Source organism: Cyprinodon variegatus, unplaced genomic scaffold (genome assembly GCF_000732505.1).
Source record: "Cyprinodon variegatus isolate N-32 unplaced genomic scaffold, C_variegatus-1.0 Scaffold1, whole genome shotgun sequence".
NCBI classification, from domain to species: Eukaryota; Metazoa; Chordata; class Actinopteri; order Cyprinodontiformes; family Cyprinodontidae; genus Cyprinodon; species Cyprinodon variegatus.
The window spans coordinates 1,636,920-1,655,917 of NW_015150454.1; the positions used below are offsets into that span (position 1 = coordinate 1,636,920).

General features: G+C 40.0%; 1 protein-coding gene across 6 annotated transcripts in view; it reads right to left on the minus strand.

The window, feature by feature from the left end:
* Window positions 1-23: 23 nt before the first annotated feature.
* LOC107093760 (zinc finger MIZ domain-containing protein 1-like) overlaps window positions 24-18,998 on the minus strand; it is a 123,163-nt gene continuing 104,188 nt past the window's right edge. For 2 of the 6 annotated variants that reach the window (XM_015389294.1, XM_015389443.1), the window contains exons 2-19: window positions 8,297-8,423; window positions 7,588-7,702; window positions 7,244-7,464; window positions 6,299-6,500; window positions 5,943-6,212; window positions 5,673-5,852; window positions 5,495-5,563; window positions 5,216-5,381; window positions 4,973-5,114; window positions 4,631-4,841; window positions 4,416-4,521; window positions 4,132-4,292; window positions 3,984-4,051; window positions 3,825-3,893; window positions 3,469-3,740; window positions 2,678-2,862; window positions 584-871; window positions 26-431 (exon numbers count right to left, since the gene is read on the minus strand). In XM_015389294.1, the coding sequence (XP_015244780.1) occupies window positions 324-431; window positions 584-871; window positions 2,678-2,862; window positions 3,469-3,740; window positions 3,825-3,893; window positions 3,984-4,051; window positions 4,132-4,292; window positions 4,416-4,521; window positions 4,631-4,841; window positions 4,973-5,114; window positions 5,216-5,381; window positions 5,495-5,563; window positions 5,673-5,852; window positions 5,943-6,212; window positions 6,299-6,500; window positions 7,244-7,464; window positions 7,588-7,702; window positions 8,297-8,331 (2,868 nt within the window). In that variant the 5' untranslated portion in view covers window positions 8,332-8,423 and the 3' untranslated portion in view covers window positions 26-323. Of the gene's footprint in view, window positions 432-583; window positions 872-2,677; window positions 2,863-3,468; window positions 3,741-3,824; window positions 3,894-3,983; window positions 4,052-4,131; window positions 4,293-4,415; window positions 4,522-4,630; window positions 4,842-4,972; window positions 5,115-5,215; window positions 5,382-5,494; window positions 5,564-5,672; window positions 5,853-5,942; window positions 6,213-6,298; window positions 6,501-7,243; window positions 7,465-7,587; window positions 7,703-8,296; window positions 8,424-17,125; window positions 17,162-18,998 lie in introns of all 6 variants that reach the window. The other 4 variants (XM_015389052.1, XM_015389137.1, XM_015389375.1 and 1 more) reach the window with 4 other exon arrangements.

The following is an 18,998-nucleotide window of genomic DNA, read 5'->3' on the forward strand; positions in this document are numbered from 1 at the left end:
ATATATATATATATATATATATATGCTCATATACACATATATAGTATGTGTATATAATATATAAATATTTCATATTAATTTAGTGCCCACAAACATGGCTACAAATGGTGGAGCCAGAGGAGGTGGAACTGGTGTGTGGAATCTTTACATGAAACAAATAAAAAGGGGGGAGTGCAGGGGTGGAGCATTGATGTCCTGCTTCCTTCTCAGCCATGCTCCTAAGCCATACGTCCCTCATGAACACACAAACAGTTCGAGTGAGTTGGCGTGCGTGATGGCGGCTAGCTGCTCCGAGTGTCCAAAGGAAGAGAGCGTGGGAGGGGCTAGTTGTTCTCAAAAAGGGAGAGCAGGTCATCGTTGCTGTTGGCGGGGAGGTCGGGAGGGTCCAGGTAGGAGAGTAACTCTTCCGGGTTGGCTAACTCTGGAAGCAGCTGTGTGGGAAAAGCATCAAAATAAAGAGGTGAGGCGCCTTTAAAATATCAATCTGCTCAGTTTTCTTTAGAAGACGCATGTGGCAATCAAAGCAGACAGGAAAGAGATGAGAGCAGCTGTAGCAGACGATGCCAAAGCAAGACACACTTACATCCAGGGAGGGTTCGGGCATGTCCTGGGCTCCCTGAGCCATCTGCGCTTCTGAGGAGGGGTTAAAGCTCAGATCGCTGTGGGGGTGACTGTTCTGCCCAGGGTGCTGAGGCTGCGGCTGGGGCTGTTGCTGCTGCTGGCGAGGAGGCTGCGATGATTGGCTGCTGTGATGTAGGGGCGGCCCTGACTGGCCGCTGTGATGTAAGGGCGGCCCTGATTGGCTGCCAGTGTGGGGAGGCACATGCATGCTCTGCTGCATGGGGTTATGGGACTGATCTGAATGGGACATCTGCAGGTGCGAGACGCAAACAGAAAGCCAGAGAGTGAAAAGAAAGGATAAGGATCGAATTTGAAAGACACAGAGGGGGAAGATAACGTGTTAAGGCAGGAGAGGGTGGACTAAATGAGAATGAATAATGAGGAACAGGCCTTTAAAATGGATGCATGAGCATGTGAGCATGACTAAGCACACATGCTGGTTTTGAGGTATAGGCTGAACCTCTTTCAGGTAACAGGTTGGTTAACAGTCTTTATTTTGTCTCTTTGCCTGCAGAGTTATGTTCTCCCTCACTTGGAGAATGAGACACTATAGTAGTAGCGTATAGTATAGTATAGGGTCCGTCACTTTAAAACCAAAAGCTTTATTTGAATTATATTAGGCAGATGAACGCAAAGTAGTGCATACGGTAGTAATAGAAATTAAATCCTTATCCTTCAGAAATGAAAAGATAAAGAAAAACTGTCAAGACATAATAATCTAAACTGAGAAGGAGATTAGTAGGACAAACAGTCCAGGTGGAATCAATTGGTGCCCTGTGCAAACTTGACACTTATGGAAGAAAAAAGCTATTAGTGAAAGAAAGCCAAAAGGTCAGTTTGCCACAAGACAATGTAAGAGACACAGAAGATTCTAGTCAGATCATACCAGAACAACAAAACTAAAACTAAACTCTGACTGGATTTCACTATAATCTAACCATTCCAACCGTAAAAAAAAAAAATATATTTTTTTTTTTTGCAGAATCACACTTTCTTCTGCAGGGGCTGGGATAAACTACAGCACTATTTGCAGGTAACGCTACTTTTTCATAACCTTGTGCTGCAAGCTGGATTGCAGCGAGATCTGAGTTTTCAGTCTCACAACAAATCCATTCGCTAAAATGTCCGTCTCGTAACCACCAGCGAGTCAGACCAATGACGCGCCTGCACTTCTCTTTGGTGCGAGACATTTAGGAATGACAGTCAGAAAGGCCTTGCTGGGGCATTGCAACCACGGCTACGCTATAAAACTCACCTGTCCATAACGCAGTTGACTCTGGCTTTAGCTAAGATAGCGACAATTTGTCGTTTAAAAAAGGAGCAAAGAGAAGCACTTGTCTGGGCTTTTATATAGTTAAAACACTTTACAGTACAGTATTTTATCGTTTTGAATTTTCTCTTGACAATTATGTTATTCTTATACATTTTTCTATGGTCCACATTTGTGGGACAATTTTTTCTATTATCTTTTTAATGCTGTAACACCAGAATTTCCAAATTGTGGGACAATAAAGGGATTTTCTATTCTATTCTATTCTATTCTATTCTTTTCTATTCTATTCGCTACTGACAGGATTTGGAAAAAGTTTGATTTATCAGCTTACTCTGCTAGTTGTGAAAGCACTCAATAAGCTGCAGACAAATCCTATTGGGATCATTGTGTCTCCGTTGTGGGCTCTCATGGACGACCAAGTTGCCTAAGCTTTTAGGCTGCTATGATTGGCTGAAAGCATTTTATAGAAGGTGGGTACTAGCTAGCATGTCACCCAATCAGCTCGAAGTATTGTATTAATTGTCTCTGATTTTCATAGACAGACTTAACGGCAGCCATCCTAGATTGATAATGTAGAGTTCAACTCAGTTCTACACATCTGGCAACTGCCAGGTTAACTTTTTCAAAGCATATCCACAACTATGCACTACTTTGTGGTTTCTACCACATAAAGTCTAATAATACTCAAGATTTATGTTGCAATACAAACTTCACATTAAGGGGGTATTACCACCCTTTCAAGGCATTGTACGTTTTATTTACGATTTCTGGTAATGTACTTACTGAATCGTTCATGCTGTGACTGAGGGGCTTGTCCTGGGGGAGAAGACCACCAGGTCCATCAGGGGGATGAGACAGCTGTGGGCCATGGATGAAATCATTCATAGGAGGACCTCCTCCTCCTCCACCTCCACCAGATTGGTTACCGTTAGGGAAGTCAAAGCTACCTTGATTGTGGTAGCTGTTTCCTTCAGACGGAAAAGAGAAAAACAAACACTTGTTCATAACAAAGAACAGCAGCCTGTGGGCTTTTAATGCAAAATATAGAAAAACATTTTAACTTCTTTACTGGAGAGAAACAACTTTCTGAGAAGAAAGACTAAAACAGTTTGGGCATCAAGCTCTTCCTCCCAGCTGTTTGTTCGAGTAAAGAAAAGTTGTAACATCAACCATTACAACAGAAAACAGCAACAGGAACTTTCGCTTTAAAGCTAAACTTAAGGTGTGGTTTAGATCCAGACTGAAAGGAGAATTACCTACTATGATTTAAACAGAAATAAAAAAATGTTCACTAGGAATTTACTAGAGTTACATTCTGTAACCTGCAAAAACCACGGATGAATGGAGGGACGGAGGGCAGGAGGGGGGTGAAGGGCATATAGAGTAGTTTGACATGTGAAAACATTTTGTTTTCCTTTCCCACCTGCTTAAACTTTTATTATTTTATTCTTTTAATTTCATTTTTATAGTGCCAATTCACAGCACACATCTATACAGAGACAATCTAATCCAAACCTTCAGTTGGACTGGTTCAGAGTTTTCTATCTGACGAATTTCTCTTTGCTGTTTCTTACCTCCTCCAGGGTAATCTCCTCCATTGCCGCTGGGATGCTGACCAGGGTGAGGGGGGTAGGAACTTGGACCTGGACCTGGTCCGTGTCCTGGACCAGGCCCTAGCTGAGCTATCATGTCCATCACGTTGGGCATGGTCATCTGACTGGGGCTCATGGTCTTAAAGCGCTTCGCCAGCGGTCCATCTGGATCCTCTTTTATGTGCAGCTCTGATTTGATTGGAACAGGTCTCCAGCTACAGGTGGGGTCGATAGTGACCTCCTCAAAATCTGAACTGTTGAAGGAGACAGCAGATTGTGTTGATTTGAAACAGACTTATAGAAAAATATGTTGCCTTATAAGTGAATAACAAACTTACTTCTGGATGGCATTAAGGATACCCCACATGTACTGGTCGACCTCTAGGCCTTCTAATAACGCTGTTTTACTAAAAGGACAAAAAAATAATAATACCTGTTATAGTTATTCTGGAGAACATTTTAATCTTTACAAGCGAACAACACTAAATATCCCTTACTTGCACACAGGACACCTCCATGTCCCCCTCTCACAGTTGAGCTGCAAGTAGGACTCCAAGTCAAAGCACTGTAGAGGACGACAGTGTTAGACAGTTAGAAAAACCTTTTTGTCGTTTTATTTTTCTGCTTTCTAAAGTCAAAACAAACCTGCACATGTTTGCAGTCGTGTCCCCGTGCGGGTAGCTGGATGCGTCGAAAGGTAATGGGACATTTCAGGGATACTTTGATGGCCGTCTGTTCCACGCCGTCCTCTCCGTTGAGAGTGGTGTTGCCTGCTGATGCCGCTACGCTGCTGAAATTCCTCTTGACTGCCGAGGAGAAAGTGTTTCAGAGGGAAATTTGATTGGTGGACAGTGACAGGTGTTTGCTGACATCTGTGTTAGAGAATTCCCATAAAGAGAACTACAGTAAAAGCAGAAAATGAGCCATACTCTTGGTGATGCAGTGTTCTGCAGGAAGGAGCCTCTTCTTTAGAAGCCCCTGGAGGACGGAGCGCACAGATGGCCTGTGGACCAGCTGGAGCACAAACAGGTGGGACTGAAAAGCAACAAGAGACAGAGTTACCTACCTGCTTCCTCTGAGCGGAACATGTCATTCTGCTAAATGAAATAGTTTAATTTCAGCGCATTTGATAAATAAAACTCACACAGCAGCAGGCGGTGACCGTGATCTGGATGGTGTTCCTGCCCGGCTGGCAGACGTGCTTTAGGTGCAGCGGCTTGTGGGAGGTTTTGTTGTCACCCCTCTCGATGGTGAGCGGTGTGGCGTTGACGCTGACCTGAACCGAGGCCGGCCAGTTGGTGTTCATCTGCCTGTCTTCATGGTGGTAGCACTTGAACTGGAGTTCAAGGTCTGACCTACAAAAGGAGCAATAATATGTCAGAATAGGCTGCGTATGACTTAAATGCATATCTTCACCGTCTATGCGGATTAAAAGCAATCCCACAGTAAGATGCTGCCACAAACTAGGCATTGGCTTAACGGGTACCTCCACATGAGTGTCTGATGGACGGAGGGTCGCAGATGGAAGACGTGGTTACTGACAGCCAGGTTGTGCTCCAGGCGGAACGGTTCCAGCACCACCCCGTCTCTGACTGGGAACGTCAGCCGCAGCTCCTCATTTGGGTTGCCTGAAGAGCAGAAAACAGCCTCTAATCCTGGCACATAACACCCTTACAGTTCAAGACAAACATATGAACCCTTTTGTGGTAAAAACTGCTGCCTAGCTCACCCGGTGGGGGCGGAAGTGCTGTCATATTTGGTTTCATGTCAGGTGGAAATGGGGGCTTCACATCTTGGTTTGGAGACAGATAAGGGGGAATACTGCTTCCTGGGGTCATAGGAGGAGTTGGGTTTCCAGGGACTGGAGAGTGGGGGTAGTTACCAGGCCTGGGGGGCTATAAAAGACAGGAAATGTACAATAGTTAACTTAAAGACCTGCTGAACTAAATGTACAGACAACTTATTTAGGTAAAAGCTGAAATTATAGGAGAAGAAAGTTAAAACACACCCCATTGCCTTGGTTATAGGAGTATCCGCCTCCAGTGAAGCCAGTATTCTGACCATTAAAGGACTCTTGCTGTAAAGTAAATAAAAACAAAGATTGTTATCTTTGAAGGCAGCTATCAATGGCTTATCTCTAAGAGTTCAGGAAATTTGGAGTTTAAAGATGAAGCAGCAAAACCAACCTTATAGTACTGGCCCATGGGCATACCAGGGGGGTACTGTCCCTGGCCCTGCTGCACTGGCATCCTCTGGCTAGGGTAATTAGGGGAAGGCAGAGGCCTGGAGGCATTCGATGAGGGGTACCCTGCCTGTTGATGCTGGAACTGGCTGTTTGGCCCAAACTGCTGGCCACCATAGTTGCCCTGGATATTTAAAGTCAAAGCCATTCCAGTTAAAACTAACATCTGACGTTATTCTTAAGAGTCCTGTAGTTGTTTAAAGTTTTTACTGACCTCCCCAGGATACGGCCTCTTCATCCCCTGCATGGGAAGGCCCTGCCGCGGCCCCCCAGGATAACCTTGCTGAGGCATCCTCTGGCCGGGACCCCCAAAAGGTCCCATGCTTGGGGTTCGAGCCTGACTCATACCAATTGGAGGACCACTCATGTTAGGGTTGTTCATGGCTGCCGGATTCATACCTCCAGGGGGTCCTCGTGGGCCTGGCTGGTTCATGAACTGGCTGTTGTAGGAAGGTGCAGGGCCCATTTGGAACGACGGGCACATCTACGGAGAAACAAAGAATTAAAGTGTTAAACAGGCCTTATTTGGTTCAAAAGCAGTTGGCTCGTTGTCAGTGTCGGGTTCTATACCTGTCCGTACTGGTTCATTTCTTTATTCTGTGTCTCCTGCAGAGCTGCCACTGTGGCGGTCGCAGTGGCCGTGGCTGTGGCAGCAGCAGCAGCGACGGCTGCAGCCGCAGCTGCAGCAGCTGGTGGAGTGAAGTCCCCAGGGGCGCGTGAGTGGGCGGTCATTCCCATACCTCCAGGAGGGGCGTTTGGGCCTCCAGAGTAACTACAAAACAATCATTATGTTAAAATGTATTTAGATTTAAATCTCAGCTCTTTTCCACAGCTCTGTTTATGGTTTTTATTTACATTCTTTAACATTATGGTGATTTAAGCACAGAGTGGGATCATTTACTGGTCTTTTCCCACAAAACATCACATAATACAGAACATCAGGATGTTTTGGTAAAAGGCTCCTCCATATTTTTATCTAATAATTTATTAGTTATTCATTTTATTTACAAATAATTAAAATAGGAACATCAGTGATTTATTAGGCAGAACAACTGAGCCAAGTTCAAAATCAAAATCAAAGTGAAGCCTTAAGTTTTTTTTTTATTCCTTTCTTAATCTGTTAGTAACTTTAAAACTAATCAATTATTAAGTCAAAAATAATATTGTGATTAGGCAAACAAGAAATTATGTTATCATTACAGTAATAAGCAAATATAGCAACAGGAACCATGTTAAGTAACCTTATTGACATTTGGAATAAACTCTGATTTTATTTTCATTTCCCTTTGGGAATAAAGGACGTATTTTTTTTAGAGTTTAAACTGAAGAGGGTTCTTAGTCACACTGTATGCGTTTCTTAGCAGCAAAACAGATATAAAAGGTTTTTAATATTAAACAGACATTTTTATTCCCCAATTAACATTATAATGATGACATTAAATCCTGTTGCAGGCTGATAGTAGCCTCGGCTTCTGATCTGCTTCCATACAAATAATGGCTGATTTATTCTCTCACCTTCCGCTGTATCCCCCAGGACCGCCAGGGTAGCCGGGCCGGCCGTACATCCCCTGCTGCATGTACGACTGGCCGGACCCTCCTTTGTTCGGGAACTGCTGCTGCTGAGCGCTAAACTGAGGTGAAGTGAGTCCTGCTGCGCTGGCAGACATACCGGATCCCATGTGGTTCGCCCCGGGGTTCATGTGGTTGTTGCTGTTTGCCATAGGGTTACACAGCACCTACAGTTAGGAATGAACCATTTCGTTAAAAAACATGTTTAGAAGAGTACATTCATGGATCAGATCTGCAAACTAATACTGAGGTGAGCATCATAAAGAGGGTGATTAACTAAGAAAGGATACCTGACTCTGTGATGTATTAGTCACACCCCACACTGTTGTAACCACGGATAGTGACCCTGGGGGCTGGTTGGTGTTTTGTTGCCAGGGGACAGAGTCATAAGGAAAGGACCCATCACTGGAAAACAGATAAAAACACAGTCTTTCTCTAGTGCTATAAAGTTGTTTATAAAGCAAGAAGGGATAGAAGATGAGACAGAGAGAAAAGCTTTAGGAGATGCGATAATGAGCAGCTTATTAGACCCCAGGATAAACTACACCTGATCAGTTCTTAGAGCTCTGGAAAAAAATCCTTGGATAAAAATAACTCTGGGAGCTGGAATTTAAGTAATTCTGACATAAACAAATAAGACTGAGTCTGGGACATTTAATAAATAAACTAAATTCTCTTGGGTAGAGACGAGTGGTCTGTGCAGACGGGAGGAAGTGCTGTTTCTGGACAGCGGTTTGTTTTCTCTCTGAGGTCAGTTCTTGGAATGGACGACGTGTTCAATATTTCCTCACAAAAAAGGTACAACATTCCCCCAAAGACCCTCAGTGGAGGTAAACAACTTCTTGGCTAATTCCAGGATGTGGAAACCACTATGAATCTGTTTTTTGATTTTTCTTTTAGAACTTTTCTGCACTTGACGGCGGATCCTTTCTCCGTTTTATAACCATTTTTATTTTTATTTCTTTCTAACAAAAACACATTCCAACACATGTAACTGACCTGTGTGTGAGGCCAGGCTTCATGCCGGGCTGCATGGGGACTTTTCCCTGTGGTTCGTTCTGCCTGTTCTTCTGGTGACGCAGTAGGAGGAGACGGCCCAGCTCCTCGCACCACGATGACAGCAAAGCTGCGAGGAAAACACACATAAAAAGCAAAGGTTGTCAACCTATTCTAGAAAGAGTGATCATGCAAGTGTGGTCAAGTAAACCTCCATCAGATCCAATCATAATATCTAAGGCTGATGACGAGAATCAGCATGGATTCCCATTTTAGTTCCCCATTACTCTTAGATACTATAAATGTTGGTACAATGATCCACATTTACCTTCAAATTTTGAGCTCTACTTTCCAAATAAGTTTGAAAAGTGATAATGTTGCAAAACCAGCATACTTATGGAATAATACATAAACTTAATTTATGTTGTGTGTTCCCCTAGTCTGTATGCTACACCATTTGTTCTCTATTTTTAGAAATTAGTTAAAACATAGCTAACACTGTGTTAATGCTTTATCTAAGTAACAATAAATCTGCGTGGCATAATATTTCAGAATTTATTGTACATCCCATTTTAATTAGCCATTTTCATAGCTCACACTTCATTAAGTTGCTTTATTTTATATAAGTCTATTTTGTGCTCCACATTTTTGGACTTTTGAAGGCTTCAGAAGGTCAATCTTAAGTCAAAATTTTCGTTTTTTTCAAAGGTCCCTGTAAATCCACTCTTTATGAAACAACTTATTTAGGTGGCATCGCTATCAATATTTAACATTCCCTGTATTTAATTTTGTATTAAGAACAGTAATTATTGGGTTTTTTGTTTTCCTTCTTTTGAACTTTTGTGATAATTCTCTCATTTTAAACTGCTTTAGTTTATGGTTATGCAACCACCTCCAAATAGGAATCAAATTTTTGCCTTATTTCTTTTTTTCCATTCTTCTTCTCGATCTACAGTTTATAAGTGGACAGTAAATGTCTCCACTGTAAGATCAATAAAGTCTATTTTTATCTCATCGTATCTTGGGAATGGAAAACCCTCAACAGAAGCTTTTAAAATAAGCCTACAGCAATCTTGAAAGTTGTTTTGTGTTGTCTCACTAAATTGTGTGCTTGCCTGCAATGCCTCCAGAGGGCAGCACGATGCAGCAGAACTCATTTGGATTATTTACAATGCCTGTGTATTTTTACAGCAGTTCTAGCACATTACATCTAACTGCAATGTGAAATCAATCTGCAAAACAAAAGGAACCCCCTGTTCTTTTTTTCATTCACGATCGAGATGCAGAATGTAGTGAGTTGGAAAGAGAGACAGAGCTACTGAGGTTACAGATAAGATCAATGTAGGAAGTAAGAAAAAGTGATATCTCCACTGTCCTTCACTTCCTCTCTTCAGCACTTCCTCTCCATGCGAAGAACCGTCCCCTCAGATCTCCCAGGTGCAATCTGCCTTAGTAAGACGGCAGGCTGTATTTTCTATAGGCACTTGTGCTAATTTTTATTCTTTTTCCAAATACCATTTAAACCTATATTTTGGTTAATTCAAATACCATTACAATGTCATTAGGTAAGGTAAAATATACCATCTGCTTTAAAAAATAACAGTCACAATTGGTTTATTTTTACCAATTTGAATACAGAAATGAATAAATATGAGGACATCCATTTGAAAATCTTTGAAGATATAGTACGCATATGTACTATATATTCATTTCCTGAAAGATAAACAGCTTATTAGACGAGGGAATGTTTTCTCCAAATATGAAAGGAGAAAAAATGAAGAGCGACAGAGAAGCAGCAGTATTTCCTTCTACAGGGCAAAGAGAGCCAAGCCTCATTGTTAAAGTGAAATTATTCCACCCTGCCATTACACAGAGCTTATCTCCACACTAAATCACTACCTCCACACAAAGTGACAGTCTCTTCAACTGGCAACCTACCATTTATAACCCAAACTCTGAGAATGAATGACAGAGTTGCTCTGAAATAAAGACAGAGAACTGAAGGATGTGTGTGTTCTTTTTCAACAATATCAGAATAGAAAGAAACTGCAGAATGTGCCAGAAGTCAATCAGATTAATCTGGGCTGTGGACCTTTTAAATAAGAAATGAACACATTTATCTAGTCATACTTACCACTCAAGCAGTTTACTCTAGCCACAGACACCAATGCACACACTTTCATACACTTTCATTGCCCAGGGGTACATCTATATTTGACAAGGAGAAGCCGGAATTGTACCCACAACCTTGCGCTATGATTACCCATAGTGCCACAGTTGTGGGATATCCTAACAAGCTAATTTATTTGACCTTAATCCAACCTTAAATTCCTTTTATTTACTAAACAACTTCAAACAACAGGAAGAGTCGTCTCTGAAATCAACCTCATTAAATGGTTTGTTAATGTCATCAGCGGAAAGGACAAAGCATCTGTTGCCAAGAGTGCAGACAATCAGCCAACAAAAGCAGGGGAATAAAAAACTCAAGGTCTCTGTCCAATTCCACCTCTCTCTCATCTGTTCACTTATTCGCATTTCATTTCACTGAAGCCTTTAGAGTTTAATTGCACACTGTATAATGAAGATGCTAACAGCAGCCAGATGAAGACAGGCCAAGGTTAACTGCTTATAGGCATTTTGTTAAAGCCATGACACATAGTCATATAGGGATTCCCATGAGCAATGGACACAATCAAGGACTGTTAAGAGATTTGTCAATATGCATTTGACCCAAATACTGTCTGTCTATGTTGCTGATACAGAAGATGAGCAATCGCGACCAATCATGAGGTCAAAAACTGTGACTGTATTCGAGAAGAGACATTTTATGATCAACAATGACCTAATCTAACTTCACTTTAATTAAAATAATGGACTAAATTCAAATGTAAGACACTTGTTAGAGTAACAATTGAAATGAAATATGTCCTATTGCATCCCTTAAGGTTGATTTATGCTAGGGAAAACATGGTGGACAAGCCTTTAGAGTGGGGCATATTAGATACAGAGATAGAGCTCTGTGATATTTTTTTTTATATCAATAAGTCCTCTGTTGTGGTCCTTCCCTTGTGCCTGTTTTCTGTTTCACTCAGTGAAGCAGCAAAGACGGAGCTTGTGTGTGCTCTAAAACTAGTTTAGTTCATTCATGAGTGTCAAAATTCAATTTTCATAATTTTCACAACTGTACAAAAGATACACAGAGGTTAACGGGTGGGCTGGGGTTAGAATTTATTTTTAACATGTTTTAAAAAAGCAGTGGGTAGCACTGCTGCCTTGCAGCAAGAAGGTTCTCGGTTCGATTCCCAGCCGAGGGTCTTTCTGCATTCAGTTTGTATGTTCTCCCTAAGCAAGTGTGGGTTCTCTCCGGGTACTCCGGTTTCCTCCCACAGTCCAGAAACATGACTGTTAGGTTAATTGGCTTCTCTAAATTGTCCTTAGGTGTGAGTGTGTGCATGAATGGTTTTTTGTCCTGTGTGTCTCTGTGTTGCCCTGTGATGGACTGGTGACCCGTCCAGGGTGTACCCCGCCTCTCACCCATTGACTGCTGGAGATAGGCACCAGCACCCCTCGCGACCACACTCGGGACAAGCGTGTCAGATAATGGATGGATGTTTTAAAAAAGCAACTTTGTAAGTATGTAATACCAATAATGGTACATTACAGAGGCCACATATTTTGTGGGTTCTTGGTCCTGGCTGCAATTAAAAAGGAATGGGGACCAATCAATATCTTTTAAGGGAAAGGTTTTCTTTTTGTACACTTGTTAAAGTAAATATAAAGTGATAATTGCCAGTATTGTGGGTCACATTTGTCATCTTTTGTCTTTATACCCAGTTCAATCAGCTCTAGTTCTTCTACTGCTCTGCAGAGCAGGGCTGCAACATGCAAATGTTCAGTATAGTGTTGTGGATGAAAACAGAGAGAATGCTGCTAGCTGTGAAATATAAAGCTCATTACAAAAATGCTTCAAACATCCCTGAGGTCTTATCCTCAAGGACTGAAGAGATGTTTGTTGCTGCTGCACATTTAAACACTTGATAACAACACAAACAAGTGTTTCTACCTTTAGCAGCCTGTATAGGGAAGTTAGGCAGCATTAACACAACTATGGTGCTTTAGAAGTATTTAAATTGAGGTTCTACTGTGCATTTTACAGTGTATTTCCATCTTGCCATTCCATAAGAAAACCTAAAGATATCTTGGAGGCAAATTAAAAACTACATGTAACTATGAAATAGTTAAGATAAATTGAGTTAGTCTTTTCCTCCAAAACAATGCAACCAACAAATTCCCAACTTATTCAACCCTTCTATGTACCAATACAAGATTTAATTTCCACAAAATGTAGATTTTTTTTCTAATGTTTTATCTTTCTTAATATTTTGACCTTGTTCTCTATTATGTGATTCTAATCTCAACTTTAAACTTGAAAATCCTGACCTTGTTAGAGTTTCTTCCTTTAGATAATAAAAAAGGGGATCAAAATCCATTAATGACCAGGTGACAGATACCATTTTGAGTCTTTCTTTAAAACCCAGCTGCTATTCGGAACAGCAGATTGCATTACCAGGGAAGTCTTTGCAACACAACTATAGCTCTGATGCACTTTATATAAAGGCGTTCTCTATAGCTTTCTTTAACTGAGCGGCTCTTTTACAAGTGCTTTGCTCTGCCGAGCTCTGCAGTGTCACCAGGGCATAAGCTTGTGCTCTTTTTAAAGGCTGAGGCCTTTTAATTGAGTAATGTCCAGTAATGACACATGGGACATATGGGTCCTTCACACTCAAGCTGTATTTAATGCCATGCAGCTGACTGATAGATAGCGGGAGCTCTGGCACGTTCTCACCTCACCTCGACCGCTCCTCCTGGGAGCAGCCAAGAGAGACGCAGAAAGCACGCCAGGCCCATTAACTAATGACAGAGTGGTAGTACAAGTCCCTTTTACAAGGGAACCCAAATGCTAATTACAATGAACTCTGATGGTGCTGAGCTCACACAAGCATATGTGTGTAAGGAAAAAGCGTTCTCCTTTTTCTGTGCAGATATTTTTTCCCAAAGATATTAAAACCCTCATCAAGCATTTAAAACATGCCTCCTCCATCATAAAAACTGCGAGATGTTTGAGCAATCTCGCTTTCTTAATGAAGGTCTAATGTACTTCAAATATGAAGATGTTGATCTGCTACACAATCAACACATACACACATACAAGAGTTGTGATGCTAAATTAGCAGAGCATATTTCCCAAATGTAAACAGCTATACAAAACCTGATAAAATTCTGGAAAACTAGTTTTACAAAGTAACAATTTGTATCAATTTATCTCAAATATTATTATTTAAACTCCAATGATCGTGATATATTCACATTTATAACTCAGATTGGGATGGTTGTTACATATTTTCTTTTTACCAGCAGAGCTTAATTACAAAATGTGGTTCAATATTCAGATAAATAACAGCAATAAAACATGTTGCTGCAATAACACAATTTTATGGCAGTGGGTCTATCAGTATAAGCGCTTTAAATCAATGATCTAAGGATAAAGAATTAACGAACACCAAAGCTTCAAAAGGTTAACCTTTAAAGCAATTTAATGAGATTGTACAAGAAGCGAAAAAGTGAAAGATTTTTTTGGCTTTAGAGCAGAGAACATTGCAAAACTCTCCATCCTCTATCTTCTTCTCGCCACAACAACTAGCATTCATATACTTCAGTTTTAAGGTACTACAGCAACAATGCATCGAACATCAGTTTTTGATGTTCAATGCATTGGCTCTTTATTATGTCCACAAGGAAAACAACACAAATTGTGAAAAAAAGTAACAAATCAAAATGCAACTGTATGAATCTATGGGTACGATCACACAGCAGCTTAAGTTTTGCTTAAATACGGTCATTTTTGTGTGGTCTTTCATACTGCTAATTAAATGCTACTGCTATCAGGCTTCAGTCTAAACAATTCAGGACACCAAAGTGACACGCATAGAAAGAGAACGTAGACCTGACAAAGCCCTGAGATGTGTTTTGAAGTATTGGTAGATGCCACTACGAAAGCAATCTGTGATTGCTGCTGGTGTGAACATAGCCGTAGATGCATTTGGCATCTTAAGTGATTCTTAACATTTTTGCTATCTTTACTGCTGGCATCCTAACTAAATCTTATGGTTGTCACAAATTTGACAAGAAAAATTGAAAACTTTCAAGAATTCTAACAATCCCAAAATGAAGCAATTTGATGCAATTTGTATTATCTGTGGTCTGCGTGGTCTGGTAGCATTAGATATAGCCTAGTTCAACTGCTGTCATACTGTTTCCCTTTTTGCCATGTACACTAAATATTTAAAACAAGAGGAAATGAAAGGGATTCTGTAGAAACCAAGCTCTGCAAAATCTTTTAAGTATCTTAATGTTACCATTATAAACAGTGCAATTTATTGGAATACAGAATGGGAAACAATCAGCAAGGGTTGGGCATCAAGAATCGACCAGAACTGCTTCTAACCTTTCAATTCTCCTTAAACCTTTAAAAGGTTTTATTTCCAAGTCCTCGTTTCGATGCCAAGCCCGTTGACTGAAAACAGAACCTGCCTGATATCAGTGAAGAAGAATCTGCAGGAGTGTGAGAGCAAACATCTATTTGTCCAGCAGTATTTCAAAGTCTGGCTTAAAGTTATTTAAAGAAGCAACCAGTTCGCTTACTGCAACACTGGTGATGGGGTTATATTATGCTAATGACGGTTCATGGCTAACATGATTAAACACAGCTGAACTCAGAAAATGAGCCTCATCTTTGACCTGCTGCACCCGTATTCTAAGGATTGTTTCTACTGCTAATTCGTAGCGCACCTTCTGCAGGGAGAGCAGAGACATTTTTATCCTTACTTTACGTCTTAACATATACCCACCTGATTTTCCACACCTGCTGGATGGAATGAAAAGCACTGAAACATAGATCTGCCGAAATTATTAATAATTTTATTATTGTTTATTTCGTTTGATTTGGAATCTGTTTCATATGAATAGTAGAGTGGAATTGAGGTGCAGTAAATAATGTTGAGGATTTAAACTGTCAGTATGCCTTCCTGCTGCGCTGCTTTTCCTCCAGCTGCAGTATTCAGCCTAACACCACACCACAGCCAGAATCAGGTAAATAAAATAATAAAATAGTCTTATACTGTCGTATCAGACACTCGATATATGTAAATGTGTTTTGTTTTTTGTTTTTTTATTTTAGAAAAGAAAGATCCATTTGAAAATGTAACTGAATTTAAAAATCAAAATATTTATATTACAGTTCATAGGTTTGATATTTTATATACTGGTTGAAAATAACCTTGTGATCATTTAAAGTAATGTTTACACAAATTTGAACGTGAAAGAAAATCTCAGATCTTTCCATCCAGACAGATATATAAACTAAGCCTATATAAATGAAAATACTAAGCAAATGGTAAAGACACCCTCAACATAACTGTAATAATCAATGTATAAGTTTTGAAGAAGTGGTTTTTGGGGTTAAGAAATAATTTGATAACATTTTTGGGAATAAAACTGATACTGAGAGAAGTGGCATTTTTACTCAAGAGCCTATACCTAACAAATAGGAAAATAATAAAAACGTATCATAATAAAATATTATCATATATAATAAAGTTTACATCATTTGATAGCCAACTGCAAACATTAAAACTAAAAATGGGAGCTAAATGGTGCAATTTAGATAAATGACTCCAGCATAAGAAGACAAAGTCATGATTCTGCACTTTCATGCAATGAGGCCCATAAAGCATCAATGCTATCGTACTGAAGCTTTATCTTCAGTTCTCCTTGTGAACCACTATAGGGTCTAAGAAACCAGATGTTGAAACAGAACACAGGAATGAGTGATGCTGAACAACTTAACTGAATGAGACCCTGTGCCTTTAATGAAAATCTGCACAACTTGAATTCAAGTCTTTATCAGTCCCATTCGTTTATTTTCTCTTACAACAACATAAATGAAGGACCTACTATGTGAAAAGTTACAAGTTCTGAGCAAGAGACACCGCAGCACCAGACAAAGAAGCCTTCTGAGACAATGTGTGGGATGATAAAGCATAGATATTATAAAGCAGCACTCTGTGCACACCCCGGCAGGTAGGCCTACATTGTGTGGGCACAAAATATTATGCAGAGGAAGAGTATGGGGGGATAAAATAAATCTTTTGAATTGGAAAAAAAATAAATAAATAAAATCATGCTCTTTGCAGGAGTGTAATGGAAGCCGTTTAAGCAGTCGATGATATCCCCCCTCCTGCCCCCTTTCTGTAGTAGCCAACTTCTTTTAAGAGAGGCATATCAAATGGGCTTTAGTCTCACCAGCTCGGAGGCGGAACAACCTAAACATGCCCTGCAGAGAGACAGCTCTGTCAGAAATCATACTTAACCTAACCCAGTTCACAGTCAGAATGTTTCTAATCCAAAGTTCTTCAGCAGACAGGCTGTTCTGAGTTCTTGTTAATAGTGTTCTGTTTTTTGTTTTGTTTTGTTTTTTTAAGAATTTGTGCTAAAAATACAAAAAAAGGAAACAAAACAGCATTGTTTTGTTTTCTAAATAATTTGACAGTAACCCCTCCACAACCTCTGGTGGTGCACCAGATCTGACGCCAGATAGTGAGCGGGGAGGAGGAGCAGGAGAAGATGAATGAAAAGACTCAGAACAGGTGGAGATGACGGGAGTGGGGAGATTCCCGCCTCCCCGGTGATTTATGTGTCACAAAAGCCAAAAATATATATTAAAAAATAAATAAAAACAAGATGCTGCAGCCCAAAAGGGAGGGGTAGCTCTACCTGAGTCACTCTGACATCTCCTGCAGGTGCTGGTTTCTGTGGGGTTCAAATTAAACATTTTTAAATGGGGGTCAGGGGGAGGAGAAGAAGAAGCATTAACACCAAACAATAATGCAGTGTGATCTGACTGGAAGGCAGAAGCAGGGCTATTTTAGTCACTTTTTTCTGCTGGAAAATAAATACTAATATTTCCTTTCTATTGCACATTAACTAAGACCTTTATGGAGATTTGACGTGAAGATAAACATCCTGTACACATAAAGTTGATTTAAAATTCTGAATCTCAAATTCTATGTTGTACAAAAACACGAGTCAAAGCTAAATATTTTTTATTGCTTGTATTCTCTTATTTTTCTATTATTATTATGATTATTATTATTAAAGGTAAAACAAGGTAAATAAAACATCTAGTCCACAAAAAAATAAAGAGCATACTATTAGTTGTAGTCTACCACCTTTTAGGTGACAAAACTTGCAATAAACAGGTGGTTTTGTAACTGTTAAAAAGCTCCTTCCAAACAATCTAAGATAATTTTTATTATTTAATCAAGATAAACGGTAAGAAAAAAAAAACTTCCTGAACAGATATCAGAAACGGGCTGCAATAAAAGCTGACAAAATCCTAAAAAATATAGAATAATTCTTTTGAGTTATGGCAGGTCGTCGCAGATCGATGGCAATTAAAGAGAAACAAGAATTTAACTTTATCTAGATTTTCCTTATGGAATCCAACGTTAAACTTTAGACTGCATTGCGTCCGTCTACACTAGTCCTAACCAATGAGTTTTTTGCTATACTTTAACCACAAACTCATTAGGATTTTATGCAATATGCGAATCCATCTTTATTAAGCCGCCATCAGTCAATATTTTGTGGAAACACATTTTAATTACAGCTGCAAGTCCTTTAGGCTTTGTCTATATCTCCTATGTAGCCTACATACACACATATTTGCACATTAGTCTTTACAAAAAAGTAAACGTTTTGTCTAAATGCAGGAAAAGTGTCTATGAACATGCATATAAGGTCTTCTCAGTTGAATTTATGTCTAACACTGTAGCTGAGGCTACAGTTTGATTTGTTGTGCTGCTGGAAGTCGAATAGGTCTATGGTCTGACCAACTGTCCTTTCCCGCTGAAAAATAATCCTCAAAGGATGATATTGTTACCGCTATCTTTCAGTGTAGAGACGATTTATGATTATGCAAGGTTGTTCATTTTCCTTCACACATAGCTTTTCCATATAGCGTATAAAGGTAGTTTTTGGTCAACATTTTCTACATGGTTGTTTTGTCCCCCCCTTATCGGGGTTGCAAAAAACTATTAACAGGTCAGGTATGTGAAGCACCAATCTAATAATCATCCTGTCAACAGATTCTCCTACCTAAGCTGTGGATCTCCATCTACCACTTGGCTGCCTATGGTTATGGTTGACTTTTTGGCCTCCTGGCTGCTCCTCTGATTAATGTCCTCGCCTGGTCTGTCAGTTTAGACAGAGGGCCTTATGTTCATAGTTTAGCATTTTTATTTTTTTTTTTAGATGATGGATTAAGGACTACTTCATAAGACATCCAACGCTTAGAAAATCACTTGATAACCTAAACCATCTCATGACTTCCCCACAAATGTATCAATTTCCTGTTGCTATGATGCTGTTTGTTTACTAAAACCCTGCAGGCTTACAAAGAACAGCTGGATTTACACCAATGATACGATTTCTAAAGGCAGCTTGTTGCACTGGATTTTACTAAAGTGAAGGGTCCCAATTTTTCTGCAAGATACTGCATTTTATAGGCAGGTGCATTATGAGTCTGACCTACAGGGATGACGGAGATAACGGATGTGAAATTCAGGTGAGTGGAGATGCAGTTTCA